Source organism: Necator americanus, chromosome V (genome assembly GCF_031761385.1).
Source record: "Necator americanus strain Aroian chromosome V, whole genome shotgun sequence".
Classification (NCBI taxonomy): domain Eukaryota; kingdom Metazoa; phylum Nematoda; class Chromadorea; order Rhabditida; family Ancylostomatidae; genus Necator; species Necator americanus.
In genome coordinates, this window is record NC_087375.1 from 11243980 (window position 1) to 11263112 (window position 19133).

Below are 19133 nucleotides of genomic sequence, written 5' to 3' on the forward strand. Positions count from 1 at the left end.
AGTTAGAACCTTAACGCATTTATTTTTCTTTAGCAAAAAAAAAAACTGAATCACACGTTGCGACAAAATGTAATTGCTCATGAAAAAAATTAAATAATAGGTAACCAGTTTGCCTCCAAAACAGCTACAAACGTAATTTTTATGTTTAAGTACAATAAAAGGTGTGAATTCGTAAAGCTAAGTTTGGCATAGTTCCTGTCGCCAAAACTAGGCTGCAATTATTTTTCTTTTTTTTCTATTTTTTTTTCTCATTTTTTTTTTTCTTTCCGACCAACGACAGCGGTTATTTATGTCGTGATGTTGACAATTTCAGGAAAAAAAAGTTTCGCTGGCGCTGAGAGTCGGAAAACCAAGCAGAGGATTAATAAAAATTGTGTCAATTGTTACTGAGCATTTTACGCAAATATGTTTAAAAGTATTTCTACATTCTTCCGGGACTACATTCCCAAGGTTTCGACATCCTTCCGGGAAAAGATTTCATTTGGTCTGCGTAAATCCACATGCCTTTATAGGACTTCGCCAAGCCAAAAGAAGTTTTTTTCTTCTCTGAATAAAAGATACTCATTCATTCTGTATTAATTAACCGATTTTACAAACTGAAGGTATTTTATGCAGGTTCCGTAACTACAGTAACTAAAGCTTCTGTAACTAGCTATCGTTTGGCACCTAACTCCTAACGGAAATTCGAAAAACTACTAGCGGGGGTCCAAGATGCTGACTTCATCACCAGTGAAGCGAAGATCACCGCCACTACAGATCAGAGCTCCATGGATGCGATAGTCGGAGCCCTGACCCCCTTCACTTTTGAACAGTTGGGGAAGGGACCCCCTTCACTTGAGGGTCCGGTTTCTTCCTATCGCACCTATGGAGAAGATCGCTCGAAAACTTCTATGCGCATAGGATATGTTAAAGGCATCACCCCACGAATCTGAGGTGGTACGGATTTCAGGTTCAGTATTCGTATACGGGGTGGGAGACTATGGAGAGGGGGGTGATTCCGTCCATTTCTTCCTAATTGCCGTAAAAAACGGCCCGGAAGATGCGGCGCCGCACAAGGCTGGCGCGCTCCAGTCGTGGAAAATAGTGCGCCAGAACGCCTGAAGCCGCATCTTCCGGGACGTTTTTTACGCCAGTTAGGAAGAAATGGACGGAATCACCCCCCTCTCCATAGTCTCCCATCCCGTATATGAATACTCCACCTGAAATCCGTACCACCTCAGGTTCGTGGGGTGATGCCTTTAAGCTGTTCCTCGATTTTCCAAAGATTTCCCGGCAACGAAATTTTGAAATGACACTAAAATTAAATATTATATCACTAATATTAAATATTAGAAATTAAGAAAAAGTGAATCGGAAATAATTTATGTTTTGAGAACGAAAAAGAGAGAAAGCTACGACGAAGTGTGGCATCCCAAGCACCACAATGCTGGAATCATTGACATAACTTAACTTCAAAGGGAAATGAATCCATAATTTAGATGAATTCCAAAGAGACAGAGGGGGAACTTCAATTCTGAAAAATTACGCCATTGAAATCGCTGAAACACGAAGTAGTTCCCCTTTAAAGATATAGTTGAAAAGGGTGAATAGATAAGCTTTATAGTATTGAAAAGCGATACACGTTAACGTAAATGTTGAAATCAAGAGGAACAACCGCAGCACACTACTTTCATAATGAGAACAGCAATAATGATAGTGTTTTGTAATCATCGCTAATGGACGTTTCAAGGATTTCATGAGGATTATACTTATCGCCGATTAGTGGATACAATATTTAGAATGAGAAATCACCACAAGCGTGACGTTGCGATCACCACGGTGGGATAAAATAGAAGACAAAAAATATTGTGGAATTGAAATTTCAAACAACGAGAATAAACAATAAGAATAAGAAAATAATTAATAGAATTTGTTAGAGACTGTACACAATAAATCAATAGATCAACAAGCAGAGATCGACGAGATGAGAGAGACACAGGTACTCTCCAGATTCTGGATTTGCGTACTTACAAAAATTTCCCCGAATCTCTCGAATTGACTAGATATCTGCAAAATGACTACATTAACAGTGGGGAATTACGGTAGGATTTTCTCAGAAACATCACAGAACTGAAACACAGCTGCGCTTGTACGCAACTGCACACAACATCTATTGCAACTGTGTACGTGTGTGCAGGAAGTAAGCAATTTACTGAGAGAATTTTCTATTCTAGCAATAAAGTGCGAAGTACAACAAAATAGGTGCGTGTTTGAGATTATTTCTAGAACTTTTTTTTCCTAAGTTTGGTACATTTACTTACGTAATTCTGCAAATGCACAAACGACTGTGAATTCTTAAATTTCGGAAATTCGAAAATAGAGATTTCAAAAAAATTATACTTCTAGCAAATTGCAGAAATCAGCTGGTGTATTTCCTAGAAAAGTAATACGCTGGTATGTTTCTGTAATTAAATGCGAAGAAATTTTACGATCTAACAATGTACCCCAGTTTGCTGCCAGGAAAAATCCAGAAACAAATAAGGAAGCGATTATGTTTTGTTCAACATTCGCAGGAAGTTCTGATGACGTCACGATATGGGAGAACGATATGTTATGCATTGCTAACACCCGCATCCGGAAGATACAAACAAAAAATCAATAAAACCAATGAAACAAGTAAATGGCTATTTGTGATCCAAAAAATCGCCCGCTGGCGTTCGTCCATTATCGGACGACCTGTTAACAGCCAGTCGATCGATACTTTCAATCGATTCCTTTGTATTGATCTGGCGCATAATTACCGTAATATTATTGATGACACTATCTCCGTAGCGTGCCATCCAGACGCTAACTGAGCGTACTCTGGAGTTTAGCATCGCCGACAATTTCATCGGAACTGCTGGAGCCAAACGCTCAACGAACGAGTTGAACTAAAAGTTTCGTTAATTGGAGCAATTAGGGTCCTTACTAAAGGAGCTCAAATAAACTATCGTACCTTTGGAATGTCGTCAATTTTTACTATACCTCGCGCAAACGTCTGAAGGAAAATGTCGACCGGAAGTCTATTGCCGTGAACACTGAAAACATGAGAGGTCGGAGAAACCAAATAGGTGTGAACAGTAACTTCATCGCATTAAAAAAAAAAGAATTTGATACAAAAGAAGAAAATAATCTCTGAAAAACGCCGGAGAAAATAACCAAGACCAAAATTCTCATATTTCCAAACACCTCAATGTTTTCGAATTCTACCGTGTTGCTGCAATCATCTTGAAGTAAATATCAAGTTTTCAAATCTAGAAAACCAGAAAACTACGCAAGGTCGAAGCAGAATGGAGCTAACAGTTAAAAGGTGACAGAAAAAAGAAAAGAAAAAAATCCTTTAACTCCAGTCACTGCTTTCATTTTTCCAAACAAATTCAGATTTCTATTTTGACTGAAAATGACGAAGTTCAATGTTATTGCAACATTTATAAAAAGGGAACTTACGCTTCTTTGAGTCGATCCATATTCTCCAGAACATACGACGTAAAATGGTTGACTGGGTGATTGTAGCTGCAAGAAAGGTAAAGTTGAAAATGAGTTCGAAAAAAATTCAAAAACGAAGCGAAGCAGATGAACAAATTGAGAAATTCGGAGAAAAATGGAGGAAAAAAGAATTCCAGGTATTTTTCTCACACAACTCAACATATTTTGTTATATAAGTTCAGTTAGAAATCTTCTATGTTAATTGTTTACAGAAATACGTAGATTCAGATATTAGTACTCAAAGGATAATTTTTCCCCGCGGAATAGTTTGTAAGAAGAGCGAGAACTCGTCCCCTCGATCTTTCAAAGTTAAAAAAAGGATAGGTTTCCACAAAACGATTAAATTGTCGTGAAAATTTTCCAAGCAGCACCAATACAATAACATCTTCAAGAAACAAACCTAGCATAACCAGCACACATGGGTAGTAAATCTACTGGTACCTCGTTGAAGAAGAGCCCATCGAATATCCTGAAAAAAAGCCAAAAAGAAACACTCGCTAGGTCACTGATTTAATTTCACTTGTTTACCGATGGATATGCTCTTTTTTCTTGCTCGCTCCCAGCGCTATCCATATTCGTTCCCTTTCCGTTTGATAAATTTCCGTTTCCCATTTCGAATACATAAATTCGAATATGTCATCGTTACCATACATCACAGCTGTCGAATACAAGGGTTGTCGAAGATACGGTGGGATTCTAAAGTAGATATAGATTGCTAGAACGATGAAGGCACGCTGCAAACCCCTTCAAGGATTGGTTCGCGATTTCGGGGTAAAGAAACCCTATAAGTTGCAGTACAATGGTGCAAAAGATTTAGTATTTCATAATATCACACCGGTGCTCTCTGAGGATTTAATCTCTGTTACAGCAAGAAGAAAACTTATAAGAAAATGTAAAATATAGAAGGATTTTAGGAATTCTAGAAAGACAGCAGTTTTTAAAAGCAGCGTGTCACGAAATCAACGTGGTAAGGATACCCCAAAAAGAACGTAGAGTTCAGGTTGTAGATTAGGGAAATAAAATCCTGGTGGTCCTGCTCGATTCCTTCTAGTCGTTCTAGACGGCGTGGGAAGCGCTCTAGTTCCTACGATGCACATTGGAACGCGCAAACTTATCACGCTCCGTTCCCCTCAGCAACATATTCATTGCTTTTACCTGAAAAGGCCGATGTGGAGACCTCACTGTTCTTCGACTACTAGCTCGAGGAGGTGGCGTGCAAAGGTGAAACGTTTTCACGTACCTCGTAGGAATAAACAAAGTTTCCCACGCCGTCTATAAGACGACTAGGGAGAATTGAGCGGAGGCACGCTAATCTACAACCCGAACTCTACGTGTTTGGTATTAAGGGGTTTAGGTATCACATAATTTTCGTGATAGGCTGCCTTCAAAAGTTATAGAATCTCCATTCAAAGACGGATGCATTGTGACCAAGTACGAACGCCACTTAAAGGAATCACCCCACGAATCTGAGGTGGTGCAGATTTCAGGTGGAGTATTCGTATACGGGATGGGAGACTACGGAGAGGGAGGTGATTCCGTCCATTTCTTGCTAATTGCCGTAAAAAACGGCCCGGAAGATGCGGCGCCGCACAATACTGGCGCGCTCCAATCGAACCTCTTGTACAAAATGGTGCGCCAAAACGAATGAACGAATGAATGTGCGGCGCCGCATCTTCCAGGCCGTTTTTTACGGCAATTAGGAAGAAATGGACGGAATCACCCCCCTCCCCGTAGTCTCCCATCCCGTATACGAATACTCCACCTGAAATCTGCACCTCCTCAGATTCGTGGGGTGATGCCTTTAAACGGCGGGATAAACTGCGTTTGGTCCTACGAGGTATGTGAAACCGTTCCACCATTGCGCACGCGCCGCGCCTAGATTGTTCGCCCGCTGTTGCCGGGGATTAAGTAGCGTTCATACTTGCTCGCATTGCATCTGTTCTCGTTGAATGAAGATCGAGAACAATCCGGAACCACTCACGTATTACACGTCCTGTTACTCAGCATACTATTCGCACAAGATATCCTTAGTTTATTTAATAGCTCCAAAGAATAATCGACACATGCTCGATGACCATTTAAACATACACGAGTGTATACAGTACCTCGTAGATCGCTGAAAGAAGCACTGAAAGAGCAGCATCCATGTTCGTTACAAAAAAAATAATAAAAATTTTTTGTATGATATGTGTTCACAGAAGCAGAAGCCAACACCTTTTCATTATGATCAATAATGGAAAAATTTTGAATGGTCACATAAAAAACGCAAATAACTGCCCGAGTGTAGCAAAAAAACGAACTATATTAGAGAAGAAGTTGTTGTGAACTTACTCCTCGTGGATTTTTACATCATTTTCGAGTGGATGCCGTTGAAAATGTTCGAACAATGGCTCCAAGATAGCGATGATGAATTTCTAAAAGTAGGGAGAAACTGTATTTCGAAAAATTATGGATTATTTAGCAACAAAAAATACTTATTGTTCAGCTAAAGCGTAGAGTGTAAGCTAAAAATTGAAGCACAGACAGATCAAATAACGAAGGCATGCAAATCAGGGATTTTTTTTCGCCTTTTTTAGCGCTCTGTAGAGCTTCGGGTAAGTTGCTCTTACTGATTTCACTGATTCTTGAGGGGCGACTGTAGCGCAGTCGGTAGGAGGTTTGGTTATGACGGCACGATCGATGGTTTGAAACCTCCAAGTCTCAACCAAAGCTTTCATTCCTCCAGGGCAGATAAAGTGCTACCAGACTTGTCTAGGAGGTTAAAAACACTGACTTGACACATCAGCTAGCCCCCGTAAGCGATTGTGTAGCCCAGTCTAGCGAGGGTGCGCGCACGAGTTTGTCTGCTGCCTGTTCTCGCTGTCGCTCTGTTTTTTCTAAATGCAGTCAGGCACTTGAGTATACGCTCTGGAGACGTACAAACTGTATTAGTTCCACTGCTATAAGGCGGACGTTATCCAGATATTGCAAGAAAGGTACTGTCGCCCAGCACACCAGCAAAACACAAACAAAATAGGCCCAATATTTAGACAGAGCGCGGAATCTTCATGAACAACTCTCCGATTGATACATCGGTGACTTTATCCTCTTTGTTAGGGAGATCTTGTGCAATTCCGTGTATTTGCATGTGACATCTTTATTAATAATTATGCACTTGAAGATACCATGAATAGTAATATTTAGAGATAGAAGAGAAATATTGCAAAGTCCAGCCCACAATCAAAACCCAAGCGCAGTAGATCAAATACCTAGTGTCCGTGGAATCTGTGGTAACTCCGTTTCGTTACTCTGAACAGTCCGACGTTGTCAACCTAAGGTACTCGGGTCACTCGGATGGACGAATGGATGGATTCTGTGTGAGGCCACGCCAGACACTAGCACCACCACGCCGACTAGCAAATTGAAGACCAAGCGGCGCCTTACATATCCGCCGCGTGGGACCACGTGTGACCACCTTTTTTCTCGCGCGTCAGTTTCTCGGCTGGATTGTCGGACTATGTTCCAGAAAACAGATTACAGAACATTAAATATTCAACAAATCTTCATGGTAATTTTTTTCTATGGATCCCCCAACATCATCGGAAATTGTTGTACACGGCAAAAAAGTGTCTGTAAGTAAGTAAGTCAATCTACTACCGCTTAGTTGAGCATATCAACATTTAACACAAAATAAATATGCAAATGAAGCTTGTTTTTGCGTAAAAGTTGTTTACGAAACACAATTCTCCACTTAGAATATTTTATTTCGAAGCAACTGATGAAATAAATTGATAGATATAATTATGAAATAATTTGGAAATATTACCAAGCCTAATTCGAAAGATAAAATCAAGGCCCTCAAATTGAAATTGCGAAATTTGAAAACAGTGAGATAACTCCGGATCCTTCTCAAACATTAAAAAAATCTTCAAGTAAAAAATAATGAGTATGTATTGGAGCTCCCAAATGCAGTTGTTCTATGATATTCCCTTAATTTCGTTCCTTTTTAGTCGTACTTTTATGGACCCTTTAGAAATTTCTCCGAGAAAAATAGGTACCTGAAATAACGGAAACTTTGGATGTGCGGTGAGGCGTGATACGAGAAAATCCAAGTGCGCATGTAGCATTTTCACCGGTGGATAAGCAGTCTATAATGAAAAAAATGACCAAATAGATACTATCCTGAAAAATACGAGAAATTTATGCAAAATTCTCTAGAGCTCTGCGTGGGTTTCTGGTTGATTCCATTAATGCGTCTTTCTTTCGTCTTAATTTTCTAAATTTACTGAAAAAATTTCTGTTCCATACTTCTCATGTAAATCCATCCACTGAGCCACACGGCACTATGAACTCATGTGGGATTGCGCACAAGATGGGGATGGACTATGGTACCTTGGCGTTCAGTAACCTCACCTCCTTCCGCAAGTACACCGAAATGTTCAACGCATGCGCATACGATAGATTTCCCACTTCTGCCAGTGTAAACGAGTCGTCCATAAGACGAGTGCTGAACGTAGGGCATATTTAAGCTTTTCCTAGAAATTCGTGGTAGGAACAACTTACCGTGCTGCCACCGGGATACAATTCGGATCAGCGTGAAGTCGTGCGGTAATGTCCAGATAGAGTTCCGCATCGTAGCGTATTCGAACAAAACTTCTGCCTTCTCGATCGAGTACCGTATCCTTGCCGAGGTCAAGAATAGCTGTAATGCTGTAGTTTTTGAATAAGGGACTTTGACAGATGCCATGGCGCGGAGCGGGGCGTAAAGTCAACATTCTTCATTCTAATATGCGGACAGACCAGTAAAATATTATCTTTAAACTTCAAAGATATCAGAATTAGAAAACTCGAATATGGGAAATTTCGAAAGGTTCGACTGTCAATGAATATCAGGATAGTAAGATGTCGTATTGATTTTAAATGACGTGAACGCGAAGTAATTATAAGTTGAAAAAAAGGATAATGTAATAGCTGATGATAATTAATTATAAGTTAGTAATTATAAGTTGAAAATAATTGAAAACAATAATATGTAGTTGAAAATAAAATAATATTAAGATAATTAGTAATTATAAGTTGAAAAAATAATGATAATAAAAATAAGTAATTTTATTGGCTATCGTTTTGGCAAAATCGTCTTCTTCAGATCCTGAAATGAGCAATTTTATTTACAATCTAACCGACCAAACCTCTCCACAACTAACAGATAAACTATAAGCCTTTTTTTTCAAAAACTAACGTAGCGACTACGCTGAATCCTCATCTTAGGTTGGAGAAGCCTACTGTTGATCGCTGAATGATCGATCACGAGAACGAATGATTCAAATATCTCATTCAGATCGAATGAGTCATTCGAGATATGGGGCGAGTTCCCGCGCTATCAAGAAACATTCACTTTTGAGGTTCATTTTAGGATTTTCAGCGTGGATCTAAAATTCCTCCAACGTTTTAGATTCGAGCGCTAACGTTTGAACCGTGATTTCAAAATTGTCCTCGTCGTTTTTTTGTGTTCTACGGTCGCCTAATGGTATCCACTCCGGTAGCCTATTCTTTTGAAAACAAGAAAGCTACAATTAACAATATGTTCCCACAGAAAACGTTTGTGATGGACTTGAGGAGAGAAGAGAATAGATAACTTTTCCTCGCAAAATTGCTGTCTCTAGTGGTTATGAGAATCGATCGTCTGAAAAAAGACGATACCGAAGTGTACGAGCACGACAGCTGGAAACTCCTGAAGAAGGAGATTTTGCCGAAACGTTAATAAGTAGAATTATTTAACAACCTCGTGTACAGGCCGTTAAAAAATCAATACGACATAATGGAGATTTCAGTTATTCGGCTAGTCGAAAGTTCGAAGAGACTAGTCTTCCTCGAATTTTTGTTTCAGCACTAGTTTGCACCTTAAATTTTAAGAGTAAAAAATCCGAAAAAAAAATCACTCCTTTTGCTGACAATGGAAATGCAGCGCAGATATCACTTACCCGTACTGTTTTCAACCAACCATTTTACAGTTGGCTCCAAAGTGAGTGGATCACGAAGGAATAACGGGATTTTCCACTGAACACCACTGTGTTTATGACCGGGAACATGCTAAAATACCGTAACCTAAACTAGATACATTTGAAGTGACAAGTAGAATTAGTGGTAATTCACTCTGTAGATTTCCTGAGTGACTTGCACTTTCCCATCTGGCCGCTTTCGAACGTATAATATAGGAAAGCCTTTTTGATAGATCCATGTCTCGATAACTTCAGCCAAAGTGAAATTTTGGTCAGCTAAGCGACCACCGACAGAAGAGCCAGTATAAACTCTAAAAAAGAATGTTCGCTCTACGAGAACTGGTCTCCATCTTTTGGAAGTTATTTGATTCCTATGTATTTTTCCTGAATTTGTTCATTAGCTCTAAATCACCACCAAAAGAAGTCAATTCGACGTTAATATTACGTGTGAATGGTAGAGCAAGCAACAATCAAAACCTTAAAGTGCCTAAATTCGTTTTTAAGGTTTAATAACTTGAACATAAGTGATTCCAAGAATCTTTCAAATAGAAGTGTTGAAAGAAATGTTTAAACAAGTTCTTACTCCTTATTTTCAAGCTGTTTTCATTATCCTATTTCCAACGTGTTTAAGAAAGCTATATTCAACACTTAGTACAGAAGTTCAAATGGAACGCGCAATAATTTCGAGAAAACCAATTATGCATCGATTGATCTAAGTAGTACCTCGTGATCATGGCCAAAAGATCATTATGATCAACATTTTTGTACATGAACTGATTGAGAAACAACCGTAGACCATCGCGAAATGACACTTCACCGACGATATGCTCCACCATCAAAATGATCAACATCGCCTAAAACAAGCACATGTGTATTGATCCATCGATTTGTTTAATGTGATGAAGTCTTCAGCATATAAAATTCAAACGCAGTAAGGAATAAGAAAGATAAAGATTAAAAAATTGGAATTAGAGTGGAAGTGAAACGAAAAAGACCATTAACAGTTTAAGGACTAAAACGAGGATACGATCGTTGTGCCGACATCTGACTTTTATAAACTATATTCGAGGAAGGAGGTAATAATAATAAGTAGTAATAATAATGAAATAATAAAATAATAAAATAAATAATAATAAATAAATAATATAATAATAATAATAATAATAAATAATGGTATTAAGTATGAATAACTGAAAAAAAAGTTTGGGAAGTCATGAAAAAATAACCGTTAAAAATTGCGCAGACCACTGTTGAGCCGCGCTGTCGTTAAAGGATTCAATTTTTAGTTGCATATTCAAAAAGCCTTTTCATTACAATATTGCTTGTTTGTGTTTTGATTAAGCATCAAAACACACGAATAAAATTCACACTAAAGTCACTTGCAAAAATGTTGACCTTCTTGTAGGTGTTCGACGTGAATGCTGTTTCTGGATCGAATGCTTCATCACGTCTGGAAACTGGTAAACTATTCGGCAATTGATCGTTTCGCATCGCTCTGGCTATGTCCACAGATAACTCGTCCTAAAACTTACAAGCTTATTAATTCACATAACCCGAAGCAGCATGTGACATCTACTTCTGTTTCCTTTGAATTCTACGTATTTCTGTTTTTTTCCCCTTCACTCTTTCTCGCCCTATTGAGGGATTAATCAGAACGAATACAAGGAACTAACAGAAAGATTTCTCGCTGACAATTTATGGCTGTCTTATACCAGTCGCAAACTAGATTTGTTAACGAAATAAAGTCAAGTAAAAGCTTTTTATTGTAGACTTTCTAGATTTTTTGCAAGCACTGCTGTAGAAAATACGGTAATTCTGGTACCTGTATCTTTGACTGCGCAATTTTTGTAAAATCCTTCAGTAAGTGTTTTTGGTTGAGTGTGATTCGGCAAAACGCAGTAATACTTAAGTTTAAAAATTTAGGTCAACATTAAAAAGTGATCGTTTCTATCAAGGAGAATTTTTAAACCAGAGCTGTATCCGAACAGATTTTTAAAATTTAAAAGAAATTCCATTTTAAACAAAAAAGACATTCGCTGAGAAATATTTTGATATAAAAAATTAGCTAACCACAACCACAACGTTTCTCGTCTAACGTCTACATTGCTGAGACTACGGGGTTTAAGCTATAGTTTGAAAATTCAATGGTAAAAAGAAAACTAGGCCAGTTAGGTACCTGGTCTATCTTCTTCTACACACTTTTTCCTCTATCACTCTTTAAATTTACATATTTACCTTCTTTGCTTTTCAAATGAGGACTGTAATGTTCTGCGAAAAATTGAGAATGAGATGTGTTGTCTTGAGATCTTAAGGTCTTATGTTGGATCACTACACAAGTACCCGACTAAGAGGCGAATTATCCACGACATCGTTCGCCTTTAAGCCGATCATTGATGCGAAACCTTCGTTAAGCCATAGATCATCCCACCATTTCATCGTCACCAAATTTCCAAACCACTGTAATTTGCATTATCGTCTAAGTTTCCCATGGCTGTATGCCAGAATTGAAAAAAAGCTGACAGCTCACCTGGTGAGCGATTTCATGTGCGAGCACAATCGATGTGAGACGAGTTTCCGTCAACGTGGAGATGGTGCTGTTGTTCAACAGTAGCTTCTGTCGGACAGTAATAAGGCCTTAAATAAGGTGAAAAGTGCATTAATTACGGCAGACGTTAAGTAGGACTCAACCACAACGATGTTAACAACAACCACGACACAACAACGAGAAATCACCCCAATTTTCCATCGCAGCCACTTTCATCATTGTTATTCCGTAGATGTCTGCAAAATAAATGATACAAAGCTATAAAAAAACTAACTGGTTAGTGTTTTTTAGTAATACGGCATTTTCCAGTTTCAAAGATTCATCTGAAAAAATTTTCTCCGTTCGTTACGAATGCCGAGAAAATTCTGGATTCGGAAAGAAAAAAACCGGCAAGGAAACCGTACGAAACCACCGCTACCTTTCACTTGGATCTCTTGATTCCGATCGACGACATCCCAAAACATTAAAAAATTAATTCAAAAAATTCGAATCCCAAAACTTGTGATGTGACGAAGCAGGTTTCAAATAAAATCGATAAATTATGACCGCGTATTTATAGTTAAGACATAAAACAAGATTTTCAAAACTGCAATAGATGTGAATACTTCAGCTATCCCAACCCCTATTGTAGGATGTATGTATTTCTCTTAGGAAAAATTATTGAAAGATTTTGAGATTTATTTGAACTTATTCTAGAGAATGACTAGCAGAAGTTACCGTCCAAAGGAGAAAAAAGCAAAAATTTTTAATGAGTTATCACTAGAGAAAAATGTGAGAAAAAAATCAATTTCTTGATAATAATTTCAAAAAAGAGATAGAATTCTTTTTTCTGTTCAGAATACCGCTAGCAGTTTTTTAAATACGGTATAATATCATCATGAAATACATTAAAAGACTATTACAGTCTGAAAGAAAGTTGGAAGTAAAAACCACTTCACTCTACATTTCCACTCAAAAAAGAATTGAAAAAGTTAAAATTCAAATGCCAAGATCACCACGTACTTTTGGAAATTTCGCTATTTTCATTTCTTTGGTGGTTATTTTTATTCGCACAGCCTTGTACGGATCACTTGTTCGCAGTGACGCAACGATAATCATGTTTTGTCGCATAAAACTGGCCGCCTCGGTGCGATCGACAACCATCTCAGTCGCCTTCTTCGATTATATCATTGGCTTACATCCGATCATTCCAGTCATTCACCTCAATCGATCATTCTGGTTGTTTGTGGTCCCACCTACATGGAACAAGAACAAGACGAACATAACTAGCAGCAAAGCTTTCGAGCTTCGCGCCATGATCGCCTCGCTGCTGCCGTTCCTCCTTCTCATAACTCCACACTTCATTCCTTACTCCTGTGGCCAAGTTCTGGTCCAGTACCACTTGCGAGACCTGTGGCGAACGCGCCGCTCTAGTGGCGTTCACCTTTTCCCCACACTAATCTCTTCCGTATACCCTGGATTCGCAGGATTTAAACGAGACACTGGTGCGAGTCGTATTCACATGTCAACGGAAGACGTGCAGAGCTACGCGAAAGAATTGAATGGATCAGAAGTGATATCAATTTGCTCGTACACCTATATGAAGTCGGTCTTCTATGTTGTGAACACGGATGAAATTCTCAACGGAGACACGGTAGAGATCTCGCTGAACTTGACAATGCTCGAACTGGAGACAACCACGGAGGAAATGTTGGCGAAACAAATGAAGCCGTCATACATTTGCCGAGGAGCTGATGGACGTTTTCAGTAAGGAATTTGCACATCTGAAAATCGTCTGTCCCAAAAGTCACGCATGGGCTCATTCACTCATTGAGTATGCAACGAATCTCGAGTTCTATGTTTTGCTTCACTGCTCTGCTAATGAAGCGTGACTTCTACCAGGCGAAAGCACGCTGCGCAACTAATATGGCTCGGGTAGGGAAGGAGCGTGTAGTGCTGCGGGTGCGTCGCGGTCTTTCGGACAAACATGATTGGCGTCAAAAACAAACACAAATATCTATTCATCCCTATTTTTCTTTTCATTATTTATTTATTTATTGTTTTTATTTTTGTTTGTTTTATTTTTTGCTATTCAATATTTCTCAAAAACCACCAAAAACTCATTTGACCTATCTTCGTCAAAACTATTAAAATTTTCTTCACAATTCAAATATTCAAATTACCTTTTTTTTGATACCTTCACGTTCAGATGTTAAAAAATCTCTAATTATTGAAGATGGAGGAAGTAATTATAGGAAACAGACCTTCAACAATAACTCTCACTTTCAAAAAGTAACAAAAACACGAATATTCAGCTTTTGCAAGCAACAAGTTTATTAAAACAGTTTTCTGCATTAAAAAAACGTATCATCACACCATTTTTTGCAAACAGCGAAAAAAGAAGCTCACCAGTTACTTGAGTTCTAGCATATGGACGAGTTTTCCTCTATCGCTCTAGCATCGAAACTCTCGAGAAAAAGTTTCACATTTTAAGAAGTTTTTCTTTTCTCGTCAGAACTTTATCTGAGAGGATTTTAATGTTTCTGATAATTGTTTGTAATTGGATCAGAGAAATTTGAGGACCTGTTCTCGCCATATCTCAGGGCCGTCTGGCGAGGCTCTAAGGAGTACCTACGACATTATATAGTGCAAGAAGGTGAGATAAGAACAATCTTCAAAGAGGACGCGAAACATGGAAGGCAAGGTTATTATCCGGCATCGCTGCAGGTGAATCAAACATTTGGATCAATCAATCGATAACCGTTACTGGCCATAGACAATTACAAGTAGATATTCTAGATATACCGCCTGGAAAACGAAACAACAGCTTTGATCATATGGGAAAAAGGATATGGCGTGAGGTTGGGAAAATGGTACCAACATTTTCTTCCATCCATATTAAGATGATCGTTGAGGTACCGTATCCAAAGCGGATCAAATCTAACGCAGATGGAGGAAGAGATGCGAGGAACGAGGATGCGACCTTCTCAAATCTCAACTTTACCTGGGTATCCGTTCTTTTTCAACACTTTCATTGACATTTCTGCAGTAGCGCATTAATTCTTTTTTTTCTTTTTGGGAAGTCAACGCGACACTCATCGAAGCACTATGTGATCTGGCGTTCGGACGAGTTCTCGTGGGCGGAGCGTGACATACCCCGAACAACGCTTTTCGATCCAAAGCCTACGAACGCAACAGAGCTCGATCTTGTCATTGAACAAGAGGTTTATAGCGATACCTCGGATTAGCTACCCTGATTATCATGCTTTAGATGCGGTCCTTTAACATTCCATCTATTTCGCTGTGTATTTATCGACAAGGAAAACGGGTGTTATCTGTTTCCTATGGATATTCTGATTTAAGAACCGACACGAAGGTGAATTTTGACTCTATTTTCAAACGATTGCATGAAGAGCTTCCTAACCTGGGCAGTATACAGGCGAATCCGATAAACAGCTACCGTATAGCATCGATCAGCAAAACGATCACCGCAATGGGGATCGCTGAACTCATTAATCGGCGAGTTCTAAGCTTGGATGCTCGAGTGTTTGGTTTAAAAGGTGCGTGAGAGTCTACGATCTTAGAATTAATTTATCGCTTTTGTCCTTCTTGCATATTATCGTGAATGTAACCAATACCGTTTATACATAGCTTCATACATAATTTCACCTCCACTAAGCACATCACCTTTTCAAGGAGACGGCGTTTTTTTTTCTCATTCGCTACTTCCTGGTTTTTCCTTTCTCCATTCAAAACGGAAGTTTTCCACTTAAGATCTTTTGAGTTTTTATTGTCTATTATGATATTATATTACATTTTATTACACTATATTATCATTTATTGTTTTCTATTTTCCAACGCTCAATCAAGTCTCAGCAATAAAAATTTAATGTAGCCATTATATGTGTGTAAATATTTTTCGAGGTGTCCTGCCTTCGCTTGACGTCAGCCAAGCACATCCATGGTTGCGATTCATAACCATACGTCACCTACTAGAGCATTCATCAGGGGGATGGAGCAATATGGAGAAGATTGAATTTAATCGAACACCTCAAACGTAAGCTCTTTAATGTTAGCTCAAGACGGAATGTAGTCCTTTTTTGCATTAAAATCCACGAATGTATGATACTAATACTGATAAACTGATAAATAATGTATGATACTGTCGTAAAAAAAATATCCACAAATGTCGATACTGTCATGTCATAGAAGAATAACATTCTCTTTATTATCTTCCCTTTTCACTTGCTTCGGAAGAAAAAAAAACCTAGCTCTGTTTTGCTGTTTGTCAGGGTTCTATCCATCATTGGTGCTTTTATAAAGCGTCATACCTCCCTTCAAGGCATCACCCCACGAATCTGAGGTGGTACGGATTTCAGGTGGAGTATTCGTATACGGGATCGTAGATTATGGAGAGAAGGGTGATTCCGTCCATTTCTTCTTAATTGGCGTAAAAAACGGTCCAGAAGATACGGCTTCGGGCGTTCCGGCGCGCCATTTTCTACAACGAGTTCGATTGGAGCGCGTCAGCCTTGTGAACGCACCGTATCTTCCGGGCCGTTTTTTACGGCAATTAGGAAGAAATAGTCGGAATCACTCCCCTCTCCATAACCTGCGACCCCGTATACGAATACTCCACCTGAAATCCGTACCACCTCAGATTCGTGGAGTGATGCCTTTGAGTTCCAAAGGAAATCAATCAATAGCAAATTGCCTACCCATCATTACATCTACAGTAGCAGAATACTCAAAGCTTTATAGTAAATTCTATCACAAAGTACCGTCAAAAGTCTCTAAGTTTGGAGAAAAACAGAAGTTGGAAAGAAAGAGAAGATTATTGTTCAGAAAATCCAAAAAAGACTAGGAATTCGAGCAAACCTTTCAAAATATCCCTAAGTAATACGTTTTTTCTCCTTTTTTCCGCCTATAGAAAAACGTACTATTTCAATGGAGGAAGGATTCAGATTTTTTCAAGTAATTCAGGAAGGAACTCAATGGAACAGCACTACTCGACTTCTACATCAAATCATATAGTCCGAAATTCCAACCCGGAACCAGATATTTGTACTCAAATGTTGCCTATGTCATGCTTGGGAAAATTATTGAACAGGTACGATCACTCAGAAATTAGTTACTGTTACAATGTGACTGTAAATGGAATAATTGTTCTCGAATGTGCGTTTCCGTTTTTCTTCTCTCTTTTTTTAAATCAAAATATTCTTCAACCTCGTGCCAGTGAGACTGGGTATATGAGGATATCGAATCCCAAGTAATGGAACAGTAAATAGGAAAATCTCTACTAGTTACCTCTTCAATACTAAACTTTCCATCTAACTTTTCTTTGTTTGATTTAAAATTTAATTTTTTACATTTCTTTACATTTACATACATTTATTCTAAGCCTCTAACTTTCCTCACGGGAGCATCAGTGATTACAGTACATATATTCAGATCAGCTTGAGACCCTACGACCAATTCATACAGGACGTCATTCTGAACCCCAATAAGATTGAAGGACGGATCGGTGGAGTGGAAAATGGAGAATTTGAGGTCAGAATAAAACAAATATAGAGCATACACCTCCTATATAAAATCAGTATGAGAGAAATATTTATTGCTATGAACGTATAAGGATTCCTTTTAGGTCTCCTATTACTCTACGGATAATGCCAATCCTTACACTTATTGGACACCATCAAAGCTGAATGCTGCCGCTGGATGGGTGATGCGAGCAGAGGAGGTAAGAAATAGAATAAAATTTCGAAAAGTTAAAAATAATAAAAATAAAATGAAAAATTTCAAAAATTGGTAACGTTAGTTTTAAAAAAAAACTGAATATTAGAGTTAATTAAAATGAAATAATTTATTAAAACACATAGTTTTTAATGAACTATTGCACTTTTCTTTAATACGTTAAAATCCACTAAGGTAATTATTTATTTACAATTACGTAGCTTCTTTGTTAGAGTTCTGCTGACGTTTTCTCCTTTTATTTCTGTACAACACATCCGAAGACAGCTAAATCCTAACCATCATTTTCATCTGTGAAACTTGTAACGTTCTTTGCGAGAACTGGTACCCACGGCTTGACCATCAGGATTTTCCGTTTAATGTCAATTCCTGGTATCCGCTCATACTTCTCTGTTCCCTCCCTCCAAGACTAGTGGAACTTAATGTTTCAGATAACAGATTAATGCACCCAGAAAATTCAGAATTTGAGATAGAACGACGAAATGCGATGAGGTCCTCATTCCGGTGAAAAGACCAGTTTTCGCTCCAGAAAAATTTCGATACCCATCATCCTACCGATAACTGAGCAACTGCGATGATCTAACATTATACTTTGCCAAGCATGCTTCTTCGGGGAAATTCTGTGGGGATTTCTTTCTTAGGACCAGTTCTCGCAGAAATCATGTAAGAAAGTGAGTGTGGATGCATAAATAGTCTTCTAATGATTGCGCAATGTTAAAAGTGCTTGAAAACATTTCGCTGATATTTATTGTATTTAGGTTGCTCGTCTATTTATGCTACTGGAATCCGGAAAATTCTCATGGTATCGAATGTTGACGCAGCCAAGCTCCGTTAAACGTAGCTATGGAAGAGGACTGCAATTAGGTAATGGCCGTTTTTCTCAATTGATTTCTCGAAATGGAAATTATGATTAATTAGATAAAGCAAATAAAATTTTAATGGTGCTACTCCATAATACCTTTCGAAAAAACGAAAAATAGGTAATTTTGCAAAAGAAAAAGAGAGAAATATAGCCGATCCCGGGGAAATATGGTTGTGAATTTCCAGCTCTAAGACATTTTTCAGGAGATGATGGCTCATTATTTCACCTTGGCTCACTAGCTGGGTCAGAAGGAATAGGGTATTCAAGACGGGACCTACAGGTACGTTACATATATCACATCATCACATGTCTTACACTATGAATAACACTAATAACTCAATTCGTACGCTCTATGAGGGCGAACGAACGCAAAACCGCACAAAATCCCTAACGTTCAGGTAGCAATTCTCACAAATACGCGAGGACGTGAACAAGGTGAACACACCGCGTGGATGGAACGATTGTGCCGACTGTTCGCCAAACACATCATTATACCGTAATCGTACCGTAATTT

At 38.5% G+C, this 19133-nt stretch overlaps 2 protein-coding genes across 7 annotated transcripts in view; one reads left to right on the top strand and one right to left on the bottom strand.

Annotated features, from left to right (window-relative positions):
• Nucleotides 1-1941: 1941 nt before the first annotated feature.
• The window catches only part of RB195_013547 (uncharacterized protein), a gene marked incomplete at both ends in the record, with an annotated part of 29020 nt that continues 11828 nt past the window's right edge, over nucleotides 1942-19133 (bottom strand). The window contains 19 exons of one of the 4 annotated variants that reach the window (XM_064203418.1): nucleotides 1942-2046; nucleotides 2781-2909; nucleotides 2975-3056; nucleotides 3466-3531; nucleotides 3905-3973; nucleotides 4033-4200; nucleotides 5486-5620; nucleotides 5836-5918; nucleotides 7542-7631; nucleotides 7897-7990; nucleotides 8047-8185; nucleotides 9465-9573; nucleotides 9637-9793; nucleotides 10206-10336; nucleotides 10878-11003; nucleotides 11823-11939; nucleotides 12010-12116; nucleotides 12216-12263; nucleotides 12446-12491. In XM_064203418.1, coding sequence (XP_064059300.1) covers nucleotides 1942-2046; nucleotides 2781-2909; nucleotides 2975-3056; nucleotides 3466-3531; nucleotides 3905-3973; nucleotides 4033-4200; nucleotides 5486-5620; nucleotides 5836-5918; nucleotides 7542-7631; nucleotides 7897-7990; nucleotides 8047-8185; nucleotides 9465-9573; nucleotides 9637-9793; nucleotides 10206-10336; nucleotides 10878-11003; nucleotides 11823-11939; nucleotides 12010-12116; nucleotides 12216-12263; nucleotides 12446-12491 — 2001 coding nt within the window. Of the gene's footprint in view, nucleotides 2047-2780; nucleotides 2910-2974; nucleotides 3057-3465; nucleotides 3532-3904; nucleotides 3974-4032; nucleotides 4201-5485; nucleotides 5621-5835; nucleotides 5919-7541; nucleotides 7632-7896; nucleotides 7991-8046; nucleotides 8186-9464; nucleotides 9574-9636; nucleotides 9794-10205; nucleotides 10337-10877; nucleotides 11004-11822; nucleotides 11940-12009; nucleotides 12117-12215; nucleotides 12264-12445; nucleotides 12492-19133 lie in introns of those variants that run through there. The other 3 variants (XM_064203422.1, XM_064203420.1, XM_064203421.1) reach the window with 3 other exon arrangements.
• On the top strand, nucleotides 13010-19119 carry RB195_013548 (uncharacterized protein; the record flags this gene model as incomplete). 3 transcript variants are annotated; one of them, XM_064203426.1, is made up of 14 exons in its annotated part: nucleotides 13010-13773; nucleotides 14610-14733; nucleotides 14806-14862; nucleotides 14922-15014; nucleotides 15111-15230; nucleotides 15278-15382; nucleotides 15446-15566; nucleotides 15931-16063; nucleotides 16990-17116; nucleotides 17458-17556; nucleotides 17651-17746; nucleotides 18516-18621; nucleotides 18823-18899; nucleotides 19018-19119. In XM_064203426.1, the coding sequence occupies 14 exons, from the start codon at nucleotides 13010-13012 to the stop codon at nucleotides 19117-19119; spliced, it is 2124 nt and encodes a 707-aa protein (XP_064059303.1). The 3 variants fall into 3 exon arrangements, with proteins under 3 accessions (XP_064059303.1, XP_064059304.1, XP_064059305.1); XM_064203425.1 differs by lacking the exon at nucleotides 13010-13773 and adding an exon at nucleotides 13888-13968 and having other exon boundaries at nucleotides 14587-14662; nucleotides 14734-14867; nucleotides 15090-15230; XM_064203424.1 differs by lacking the exons at nucleotides 14610-14733; nucleotides 14806-14862; nucleotides 14922-15014; ... (8 more) ...; nucleotides 18823-18899; nucleotides 19018-19119 and having other exon boundaries at nucleotides 13124-13777.